The sequence below is a fragment of the Quercus robur genome, chromosome 6, assembly GCF_932294415.1.
Source record: "Quercus robur chromosome 6, dhQueRobu3.1, whole genome shotgun sequence".
Taxonomy (NCBI): Eukaryota; Viridiplantae; Streptophyta; class Magnoliopsida; order Fagales; family Fagaceae; genus Quercus; species Quercus robur.
In genome coordinates, this window is record NC_065539.1 from 50774743 (window position 1) to 50787433 (window position 12691).

General features: G+C 38.5%; 1 protein-coding gene and 1 pseudogene across 1 annotated transcript; one reads left to right on the forward strand and one right to left on the reverse strand.

The window, feature by feature from the left end:
* Positions 1-7665: 7665 nt before the first annotated feature.
* LOC126690336 (uncharacterized) lies at positions 7666-8262 on the reverse strand. The gene has a single exon (XM_050385444.1). The coding sequence runs from the start codon at positions 8260-8262 to the stop codon at positions 7666-7668; it is 597 nt and encodes a 198-aa protein (XP_050241401.1).
* A 2403-nt stretch (positions 8263-10665) lies between these two features.
* On the forward strand, positions 10666-11725 carry LOC126690337 (probable aspartic proteinase GIP2; annotated as a pseudogene).
* The last annotated feature ends 966 nt before the right edge of the window (positions 11726-12691 follow it).

Sequence of the window (12691 nt, forward strand, 5' to 3'; positions counted from 1 at the left end):
TCAATTGTTAAGCATGCTATAAGTCTGTTATTGCTAAAATACAGTTGACATTGAATTTCTTAATTCAAACTTTTATTTTATGAGCTTACAATTGTTTTTATTAATTTTTATTTTGCATGTAAGTACTTTTTATTTCAAAATTTTTTGCAAAATAATATTTACATCAATTGGTACTATGAAAATTTACTTCGCAAATAATTAGACATGAAAAACATAAATATCACCAAAATCATATGTTTATATAAGTCCCGCATACACTTGTTAATGCGAAAGTAATAGTCGTGATAAGGAGAGGTCTTGATGAAAGTTCATGTTTGATCAAATCTTTCTTTTAAATCCTCTTGAATCTTGTAAATCATTCTACAAGTAGGTGAGTGTTTTGAATATTTCTACAAAGACTTTTATTTTATTTTTCTAGTCATGCATTATGCATTATTTCCAATCAATTTTATATTCAAAACTTTTAAACATGTACTAGTCTTATCTTGCCCACGCCCCCTCAAAAATTTTATTTTATTTTATTTTTTTTTTGAGAAGAAACGATAGTAAACTTTATTCATTCAATATCATGGTATACAATGGAAAAAGAGAAAAGAGGGTCAAAATAATGGCCTTCTCATTCTCTTTTGCAAGTTGCAACACTAGCAATAGCTAGAGCAACACAATTACATCTTAAAAGAAACTAAAAAAAAAAAATATATATATATATATATATATACTAACAAATTGTTCGCAAATCAGCTTAATATCCTTCAAGATCTAACCAACCACTTCCAAAGAATACAATCTAATCTTGATTGCATTGACCTCCATGAACTCCATAGTGTAAGGTAGTGTAGGTAGAAGTACAATAACATAGACTTCTAAGATCAATTTATTTAACTTCTAAAAACACCTAAACATGCATGACCGGCTTGAAAGAATTCCAATAAGGAGCATGAAGCCAAATGACTTGTGCAAAGGAACAATCTCGCAACAAGTGTATACATGATTCAGTTGGATTAGAGATTGAAGCCATGTTGTCCTTGGAAGCATCGTCAATGGTTGTCAATTTTTTTTTTACTCTTTTTTTTTTTTTTAATTGGATTTGAAAGGCTGAGAATTTTCATGGAAGAGAAGGGGGGGATTGAGTACCAACCCCAGTTAGAGGAAAGAAAGAATGGGTATCAGATGGATCAATGGCTTGTTTTTTCTGATGTGGATGCAGTTCTACAAAGTGATTGGGATCATGATTTTCAACATGCCGCTTGGAGCTCAACACCTTCAGACTGGGAGACTGATTTGAATTCAAAACCATATCATCTCGAATAATACACTTCCAACTGCGTAAAGAGTGTTTTGTCAAGTCTAAGTTCTCGGTACATTCAAATGATGTTGTGCTCATCTCAATATCTTCCCTAACTTTAGAGTGAATCTCTCCAGGCTTTTCGAAATTCTCTTCGGTTAGGTTCATGCCAGAAGGCTTAAGTTGGCTAGACTTTGAGTTTGAAGAGGAGTCTATCAGGACCCCCCTATGAATTTCGATTTTATCTCCAATTTCCAACTTGCTAGTAGATTCACCCTTATCTCTCCCTTTCAAATTCAAATCAGAATCTGACTTAGAGATTAAACTGGATCTCAAGTTTGCCTCATCTCTTTGAGAATTCAAAATCTGATTCGGACTAGGAATTAGGGCTGTAAATGACCAAGCCGATCTTGAACAACTCGGGCTCGGCTCGATAAAAAGCTTGTTCATGTTTGTTTGTTTATAAATAAGCCAAGCTAAAACCTTAGTCTTAGGCTCGTTTAATAAACAAGCCAAGTCCAAGCAAAAAAATTTGTTCATGAACAAGCTCGTGAGCTATTAGGCTTAATACATAACAATTCAAGCATAACGTTTCAAGTTTATAAGTTTATATGTGTTAGCTAAATATACTCATTATACATATCTTAAAAATGACATGGCCAATATGAGACCACTACCTATATTACCTTAATTTTTTCCTTCCCTTTAAATTGATCAAGAACTACTTTAGACTATAATTACATTTAAAAATAAATAAATAATTAAGTAGGCCACATATGATTTTTCCCTATCAATCATCTAAAGTAAGATGTTAATATTTTCTTATTCATAATAGTTACAAACATGTATTTTTCTAGTCCTCCACCATCTACGTGAATGTAAAAATTGTATTTTGAACAATTATTGAAGCTGTAGACAAAGAATGAATTTAATTATGTAAATTATTAATTTGAATAATAGCTAATCATAAGTAAGACTAGATGCATGATAAAATGAGTATACTATTTTCTTTTTCTTTTTTCTTAATTTTAGAGATTTAAGCATTTAATAATGTAATTTTTTTAGATTTCAAGCTCAAAAACTTGACTTAAGCTCGAGTTTGGGCTTGATATTAAACTTGAGTTTGACTTGACTAATTAATCAGGCCAAACTAAGCCAAGTCAAGCTCAAGCTTTTTGGCTTTCCCACAAACTCAAGCTCAAACACTATTTTTAGGCTTGTCACAAGCTCAAGCCAAGCTCGAGCTTTTGATTTTTCCTGATGAGCCAAGCTTGAACATGCATTACTTGACAAAGCTTGGCTTGTTTACAGCCCTACTAGGAATCCTAACCATTTCTTGCTCCAAAAAAATTCAAATTACCTTCAGGGGGCATAGCTGGCTCTACTGGGAGAAATTATATAGTCCTTTGATGGACCACGTCACTTGTTCACCATTCCATTAAAAGAATCCCACTTGTTTAAAATTGTTGAGTAAGTAATCAGTTTCTGTTTTAAAAAAAATTTCTAACTCAACAATTTTAAATAGGTGTGAGTCTTTTAGTGGAATGGTGGACCACGTCACTTGTCCACTACGTGGACCTTATAATTTCTCCTCTACTGGGTAGTTGGTCTCAACCATTAGTGGTAATTCAGTCGATATATGTCGGTGATGCAAGGATTCACTAGGTTCCTCAGCCACTGAATGGACACCATCATCATCCTCTGCTCTTGTTTCTGACTGATCATGACCTGGGTCAGTTTTTTGCAGTCCCTTTGGAGCCGTAGAACGAAGCCAAGGTCCGAAATGAAAATCCTCATCATTGGAAGAGAAATGTCCAATTTTCAATTGAGGACATTCTCGATCTTGATGACCCAAAATTCCACAACGATAACAAAAGATAGGAAGCCTTTCATATTTAAAAACAACCCATTCAGCCTCTGAATCTTCAGTCTGTATCATTTTACCACGCATAAGCGGTTTGGTAATATCAATATTCACTCTAATCTGAAGAAAGGGTCCCCAAGCAACTCCACTCTTGGGAGCGTCAACAGTGATAAGCTCACCCACCTCATTGGCTATCTTAGCCCCCACTTCTCTGCTCATACTCTTAATAGGAATATTAAAGATACGAATCCAAAAAGCAGAATGAGTAAATGTGACCTTGGCTGGACTGACATCCCCAGAAAACCTTTTCATCAAAATAAGTGTTTTATCAAAGGACCAAGGGCCTTTGTAAAAAACGACCTCTAGGTGTTCTTCTGAAACAAAAATAGCAAGAAGTAAATTTTGTCCAACCTCTTTGGTGTTGACCCCGTGAGATGCACGCCAAAGATTCGCACATGTTGACTTGAAGGCATCCTTGTTGAAGTCTTTGTTAGTTTGCAATTTAAACAAAATGCTAAACTTAGCCTGCTGTTTGGAAACAGCTACATCATGGGACTCCACAGCCAATACTCCTCTTTCTTCTTCACAAACTTGAAACGTTTCCAAAGTTCTTCCAAGGTTGCATCCATACTGCCAGTAGAGAGAGATAGGAAAGGGTAAAAGAGTAAAAAAAAAAAAAATTAGAAGAAATTGGAGGTAAAAAACCCCCGACCCTTACTGCAATCTGATAGGAATCAGATCAGAAGGGTTGAGAACTCACAAAGGAGTGAGTGTGTATCTTCCACTGCCAAAGACTACGATGAGCCAAAGAGAGGGAAGTTGAAATGTTAAGATAGTTAATGACACGAAATGAAAAAAGAAGATTACAAAATATAGAAATTTTTTTGCACGGACCCTCAATTTTTTTTTTTTTTTTTTTGGGTTAAAAGGAACCATGTCATTATCAAACCAAAACAACAGAAGTATTGGCAGAGCGCCTTAGATTGTACAGACCCTGTGCATCAGAACTTAGAATATTACATAGTTCAACAGAGTCAGGATTTTCTAATATAACAAAATCAAAAGGGGAAGAACAGCCTTCCTTAGCTAGCTTGTCTGCCACTCTGTTAGCTTCTCTGAAGACATGGTTGACCTTGAAGTGCTGGAGACGACTAAGGAGGAACCTGCAGTCATTTAAGAGGGGGGAATAAGCTCTATTAGAGTTGTTATTTGAAAGTACAAGCTGCACAATAACCTTAGCATCAAGCTCCACAGCAAGATGGGTTATTCCCAGTTGGTCTGCTAAAATGAGACCATCTTTGAGAGCCCAAAATTCAGCTATGATGCTTGTTGCAACCCCAACTCTTCTTTTATAACCTTTAACCCAGTTGCCATTACAGTTGCGAATTACACCACCCTCTCCCGCTTTGCCCAGGTTCCCTAAGGATGCTCCATCTGAATTTAACTTAAATCATCCCTCCTTTGGTTTATTCCAACGTATTAGGTTGGTGGAGCAAGGCTTGGGAATGCGTACTTTGCTCACACAGAAGTGATACTCCATGGCTTGTTGAATGCAGGATTTGTGGAGGCAAAAATTCAGAGGGGTGTTTTCAAAAACCACCCGATTTCTATGTTTCCAAAGGCCCTAAATGGCGAAAAAAAATTGTGTGCTCCATGGCAGTCCATTAGCCTTCAACTGGTTGCTGTCAAGGCAATTCTTTTTTAACCATTCTGCCAAGTTCAGATGGCTTAAATTAAGAAGAGAGAGAGGAGTTTTGATTGCTTGCCAAAAGGAGACAGCAAAGGGGCAATCTCTCAAAAGATGCAGTATAGTTTCCTTTTGGTTATTACATAAAGGACAGGTAGTATCACAATCAATACCACGTGCAGCAACCACTTGCCTTACTGGAACACTATTGTGGTGACATAACCAAAGGAAAGAGCTTATTTTTGGCCATATGTCTAACTTCCAAACCTAGTTACCCATAAAAACTTGGGGGTTATTTTCTGCAGTAAAGTTAGACGCATATGCCGATGTCATATTAAACTCACCATCATGGGAAGACTTCCACAACAAAGAATCCTTCCTCTCACCATATATTTGCATAAGTGTGGCATAAATCTTGTCTTTTACCTCATTCGGTAGATCAAAAGATATAAAATCCCATCTCCAATTCCCATCTTGGAACATATCATCTATAGTCAATTTAGCTTCACCTTGGGTGAGGGGGCCTTCAACCAAGCTTCTTAGTGAGTTGCCTTTAATCCATTTATCCCCCCAAAAATTTAGCTTAGAATTTTTTCCTGCACTCCAACACACTCCCTTTTCAAAAATGGGAAAGCCTTTTTTAATTGCAGACCAGCAAGGAGAGCATGGTAACTTGTCTGGGTCTTTTGAGTTTCTTCTTAAGCTTGAACAATATTTTTGCAAAATGACCCTTGCCCATAATGATTCTTTTTCCTGATATAGCCGCCAATTTAGTTTTGCTAGTAAGGCAATGTTCTCTGCCTTTGCCTCTTGGATCCCCAAACCACCCTCCTCCTTTGATTTGATGATCTTGTTCCAACCAACCAAATGTAGCTTCCTCTTCTCTGGAGATGAGCCCCAAAGAAAATCCCTATTAATTTTATCTAGTTTGTCACAGAGATGTGTTGGAAGAGCAGCCCCTTGCATAACATAATTGGGGATGACCGTCATGACTGATTTTACTAATACGGTTCTGCCCGCAAAAGACAAAAATTTGACTTTCCATCCAACCAGTTTAGAGATTACCCGCTCTGCCACAAAATTAAACTGTCTCCTGGTTGCCCCTTTGTGTCTCAAGGGAAAACCCAAGTACCTCCCAATATTGGTGGTTTCATGAATCCCCAGATATTCACAAGCTTTGTCCTTAATATTGGATTGAACATTTGGCGAAAAATAAATCTGGAATTTTTCTAAACTAATCTTCTGCCCAGATTCTACACAAAACACATCTAGTACATCTTTAATGGCCTCACACCCTTCTTTACTCACCTTAGCAAACAACATTAAGTCATCCGCAAAGAAAAGGTGTGAGATGGCAACATTGTCCCTAGAAGCTTTTATCGGAATCCACCTTTTGGCAACGCATTCCTTCTCAATGAGGGCCCCAAGGTATTCCATACAAAGGATGAACAAGTAGGGAGAGAGAGGATCCTCTTGCCTAATTCCTCTAGATGGCTTAAAGGAGTTCAACTTACTTCCATTGAAAAGAATTGAAATGCTAGTGGTGGTCACACAACTCATAATCAATTCAATCAAATTTTGGGGGAAGTGGAATGCTTTAAGAACTTTATGGATGAAACTCCATTCGATTCGGTCATAAGCTTTGGCCAAATCCACTTTGATTGCCATGAACCCACCCTTTCCTTTTTTCTTGTCCAAGGAGTGAATTAATTCTTGTGCTATGATGATATTATCTAGACCCCTTCTTCCCGGGACGAAGGCTGCTTGAACTAGGGAAATAAGTTTGTCCAAAAGTGGTCTGATTCGGCCTACTATAATTTTGGTGATCACTTTGTAGATTGTATTACATAGACTGATGGGCCTATAATTGTTGAGGCTCTCCGGGCTTTGAGTTTTTGGAATTAGAGAGATTAGGGTCTCATTTAAATATTTAGGAACAGTCTTAGCTTTAAAACTATTACATACCTCCCTACACACTGAAGCCTTAACATCAGCCCAAAAATATTGGAAGAACCCAGCGTGAAGCCCATCAGCTCCCGGGGCTTTAAAAGGCTTCAAAGACCACAACCCAAGCTTTATTTCCTCCTCTGACACCGGTGCACAGAGGGAAACCCGATCACCTTCCAAGAGAAAGCAACAGGAAAAGTTTTCAATATCAGAGAGGCGATTCGATGATGAAAAGCTTGTATGGAAAAGATCTATATACCCCATTAAGATAACATTTTTAACCTCCTCCTCTTCGGTCACCCATTCACCTAGGGAGTTTTTAATGCTCTTAATCCTGTTTCGATGTCTCCTAACCAGCGTGGACACATGAAAAAAGGACGTATTACGATCCCCATAGGCAGCCCAGTTAATGTGAGATTTAAGAGCCTAGTATTCCTCCTCTTGAAGCCTTATGTCAGCATATTCCTTAATCAGATCTTGTTCTAATTGTACCAGGAATTGGTTTGGCCCATTTGAAAGTGCTTTTTGGGTTCCATTGATCCTGGCAAGTAGCCCCCTCTTCCTAGCAAACAAGTTACCAAACACTGTTTTATTCCAATTGGTGACCCTATTTGTGAATAACTTAATAGCAGAAGGAAGAATTGATTCCTGTTCCCAGGCACCTTTAACTACATCATGAAAGTCAAGGTGATGCAGCCACATAGTTTGAAAGCGAAAAGGTCTGTTAATGGAGGCAGGAGGGGGCTTGGAGAGCTCTAAAAGAAAGGGGCAATGATCCGAGAAAACCCTGGGGAGATGAGTAACAGAGGCCTCAGGGTAAAGGAGTCTCCAAGACGGATTAGCAAAACATCTATCAATAAGTTCCAGGATTAAGTCCGAAACTTATCTGAGATTGGACCATGTAAATTTAGGTCCTGAAAATCCTAAATCCAGGAGGCTGCAAGTATCCAGACACTCTTTAAAATCTAAAGCTCTATTAAGATTTATACTCCTACCACCAAATTTATCTTCACTGCTAAGAACTTCATTAAAATCCCCCAGTAACAACCAGGGCATATTGTGCAACTGAGCAACTTGGGTTAAATTTTCCCATAGAATTTTCCTTTCAGCTATTCTAGGACTAGCATAAATAGGAGAAATAAGCCAAGTAAGGTCAGAATCACGTACCTTAACAGTGGCATGAATCTCCTGTTCGGTTGAGGACAGCACAAAGACATCCACTTCCTTTTTTTTCCACAGCAACCATAATCCTCCTGCATATCCAATGGTCTCTGTTACAAAGAAACCATCAAAAGGGAGATCCTCACAGATTCTAGCAACCCTATCACCTCCAACCCTAGTCTCAGTAATGAACATGATGGATGGAAAGTGGTTAACAGCCATTTCAAAAACTCTCATCTTAAAATCCAAATTAAGAGCACCTCTACAGTTCCACAATAGAACATTCATTTGGGAGCAATTGTTATTTGGAATCTCCATTGGGTTAGTTCCCATCATTAATGTTGCTATCATGCTCCATCCCATCCTCCAAAGAAGGTCTTTGGAAGCTGTCCAATCTGGTTTCCATACTGTTAGGTAGTTCAGTATCCCCTTCACTTCCTCTCTGCAGCAAACCAGGAGATCGCAACTCATTACCGTTTTGAGCACTTGGAACAGTTTCAACGTGGGAAAATTCCCCAAGTGTGCTGTTGCAGAACCCCTGAAATCTATTACTTTTCTCTCCTGTATCAGCCAACCCGACTCGTCCAAGTGGGGCGGCACTAATGGCCGCCTGAGCTTGTTCAACACCTCCGTTTCCACTTCCGAGATCAATGGCATGTCTGTGAGAAATTTCCACCAAGGATTTGGTGTTGTTCCCCACGCTAAGTGATCCAATGCCAGATTCCCTGTTCTCATGCTCTCTGGAGTGATTGGAAATATGTGTTTCCATGCTGTGCAAAGATTCTCCTCGGTTCCGCCCATTGTGATCATGGGAGCTGACCGAATCTGAGCAATTACTTCGTCTGGAATAACTACTGCCTTGTTCTTGTGCCACATTGCCCAGCCCGAGGGAGGGAAGGGTGGTGGCCTTCTGCTGGAGCAGTTCATGGAGGGAGCTGGAGGAAGAAGAAGTTGAGGTTGAAGGAGTGGACTTGGACGATTTTGTGCTTGGCTCAGGACTAGAGCGTTTTAAGGACTTGGTTTCTCTGGTATTGGAACTTTTTTTAACTTGGGGTGACCTTGAGTTTTTGGCTTTACTCTTAACCGTCTCATCTGTCTGGCTTAAGTGGCAGCCCAATTCATTCCCCGAGATCAGCCCATAACTTCCTATACCACCTACCCGAATCTCTACTCGGTCTTTGGGCATATTATGCACGCTATTTACACGTGTCTTCCTTCCATTGTCACCAACTGAGGCATAGTCACGTGAAGTCCCAGCCTTGAAAAGGAATGTCTTATCAGCAGTAAAGGTGGTCAGGCTAGTTTTTGGGATTCCGAAAATACCCTTAGTTCCTTTTGCATCTAACAAACTACTCTGGTTCGTTTGATTGGGTGTATTTACACGTTCATTCTTGACTGGCCGTTTCTTTCTAGTTACCAACATCCACTCCCTAAATTTTTGGTCCAGCTTTTGAGGAGTCTTCTTCTTTGATTGCATAGGTGGTGGTTTAGGTGAAGAGGTGTTTTCCTCGGGTTGTACACGATACCCGCAGGCTTCTTATTTATGTCCAACTCTACCACAACAGAAGCATAGAGCTGATAATCCTTCATACCTCACTTTCTGGTATAACCGTCCCACTTTAATGGTATTTATTAGTGGTTTCTTAAGATCAATTTGTATGCACAAACGAGCATAACTGCCTCTTGAACCAGAAGCTATATAGGACTCAATTCTAAGGACTGGCCCAATGGCTTTGCCTATTTCCATAAGGACTGACTTGTCATAAAACTCAATAGGCAGCTCTGGAAATCTAACCCAGACAGCCATTGATGAGAAACTAGACTCTGAAGCTTTAAAATATGGCTCCCAAGGTTTGATTGCCAGAAAATGTCCGCCAATAAATCATGGACCACCACGTAAAACTTTGTCATAGTCCCCATTGTCATAGAATTTTATCAGGAAGAAATCTTTGCCGAAATCTACACAATCCATTCTAGCAGTGGGTTTCCACATGGCATTGATCTTGAAAGTGAGATAGTTGTATTCAACAATTCTACCAAACACTTTCACTATCAAAGCTTTGGCCCATGGTGCCCTGATACGGTTCTTAGTTTCTTTTGTAAGTTTAACTTCTACCAGACCTTCTGTAATTTCTTCTAACTCAGAGTCAGACTTTGCTTCAAGAGCCTCTTCATTCTCAAAGCTAAAAGCTTGAGCATAGGCTCCTGGGATATCACCAATAAGACTATCTTTGTAACTTACCTGGCCACGAGTTGGAATGAAAGGATTATCTCCACTACTGTCTTTGAACTTCTTTGTGCTTCTGTCAATCTCTTCCTCTTCTTCTCTGGAGCGTGGGGTTGCGTGTTGAAACTCAGGTTCCATCTCACTTTTTTATTAACCGCTTGCAATTCAAGTCGTATTTGACCCTCAAAATTTCTATTTGATAAGCTTATAATTATTTATATAATACATACATACATACATACATACATACATATATATATATATATATATATATATTCCCATTTTGTATGTGAGAATTTCTTTTTCAAATGTTAAAAAAGAAAAAAATATTTAGGTAAGTTCACAATTTTTTATCCGTACAAAAATTTATTTCACACATGTAATAGCATGTGAGACATAAGTACCACCAGACATATATGTATGTATGAGTCTCTAGTGTATTGTCAAGGTAAATGTCCACTTTTGTATAATTTGTCTTCATTTTATCATCGGATATGTCTCCCAAGTTATTCTACAAGCAGATGAGCGTCTTGAATATCTGCCTGAATTTGTTCCAGGTTCGCTAATCTTACAACCCGGTTCCTTGTGGCTCATTTAAATGTAAACTCACTTAAGGACGTAGGATGCCTTGGCTGCAGTGGGCCACCTAGGCCAGGGTACACCAACAATACTTGCCCTTTGTACTCGTATAACCCATTCAATCGTTCACTTTGAAGAAGATGCCATTTATGTTTATGAAACTGATGGGAGAACTGTGTTACTGCATACAAGTGCGCCTATATTTTCTTTTGCTTGTGCAGATTCAGGCAGCTTAAATGGCCTTGCTAGAGGTACTGAAGGTATTCTAGGAGTCAGAAGGACACAGATTGCATTACCAATGCAGCTCGCAAATGCATTTGAACTTGAGCGTAAGTTTGCTCTCTGTGTACCTTCTTCATCCCAGTCGGGATTTGGGGTCATGTTTTTTGGTGATGGACTAAGTTATTACATGCCTCCTCTTGTACCAAAAATGTATCAGAATTGCTAGCTCATCACCACCCCACTCATAATCAACCCTGTAAGCACAGCCCCTGAATATACAGAAGGTGAACCATTTGATGAATATTTCTTTGGTGTAACGTCCATCAAAATAGATGGAAAAGTTGTCCATTTTAAGATCTCCTTGCTATCCATTTACATACTTCCATATGTAAGGCTGTCATTGAAGATTTTGTCAACAAGGCAGCATCAAGAAAGATTACTAGAGTAGAATCTGTGGCACCATTTGGAGCATGTTTCAGCACAAAGATGGCTAGCACTAAGACAGGACCAGCGGTGCCAACTATTGATTTGGTACAGCAAAGCAAGAGTGTGTATTGGAGGATTTATGGTGCCAATTCGATGGTGAAGGTCAAGGAAAATGTGCAACGCTTATGAGTTGTGGATGGTGGATCGAAGCTGAGAACTTCCATTGTTATTGGGGGACATCATCAGTTGGTGGATAATATATAGTTTGATCTGGCATCTTCAAAGCTAAGCTTTAGCTCTTCCCTTCTGCTTAGGAATACAAGTTAGTCTCGCTACAAGGGTTTTTTTTTTTAGTTATAGCAAGCTAAGTTTCAATTTTCAAAAGCGTATTTGTATTTATATTTATATAATAATATCTAAAAATTGAAACATATCATTTATTATTATTACATTTTTGTTGGATCACGTTAGTGGTCTTGTCATCATATTTTTCATCATTTCTTCAAAAAAAAAAAATATATATATATATATATATACATATTATTTTTTTCGTAGAGAGAAGAGAAAGAGAGTGAGCTTTAACCTATATTGTCTGTTCTTCTCAAGTTTTAGATCTAGTTTATCTGCGATTTCTCCTTGAATTCGTAGCTACTAGCTTACCAGTGTCGTCTAGTCCCTGCGTCACAGTTGCTATAGCCACTTCATCGAATAAATTTTCTTTCTTTACCTGACTAGCAAGTTCTCTTACTAGTGTAGTCTTTTCAACACCAGCCCCCGCCCCACACCCCAATCTTGTTGATATTAGCATCCTGTAGTGACTCCATAAGCTCCTTCATAGTTGACATTCTTAACTCAAACGTCACCCAATCCTATTTGTTGTGGTCACTAACCCCTGTGAAGTAGGACGGTAGGAAACTTTGTCAAATTTGTCTTTTTTCAGGAGTTCATCAATCTCTTGCATTATGTTCTTTGCTTTCTTACTGTGCTTATGCCTTAACTTCACATTTGGACATGCCATTTGAGAAGAGCTCATATTTATTTTATCTTCATTGTCAAGAACTTCCTCAGTTCCTTGGCTTTTCCCAAAATATCATCCACTTTTGTCAACCACAATTTAACATCAAGTTCAATTTCTTCAACGTGGAAATAAATTGCAGCACTGTGAGATAAATCCACACGAAAAAAAGGTGTTGGGGAAACTTGTTTAAAAAATTACTGTTGGGATGCATGTATGTACCATTAGAGTAAAACCTAAAAATCATGACAAATACAAATAAGAGACACATTACAATG

Coding starts and splice junctions, on each gene's coding strand:
- LOC126690336 (XM_050385444.1), bottom strand. CDS start 8,262: ATGGAGATTCCAAATAACAATTGCTCCCAAATGAATGTTCTATTGTGG.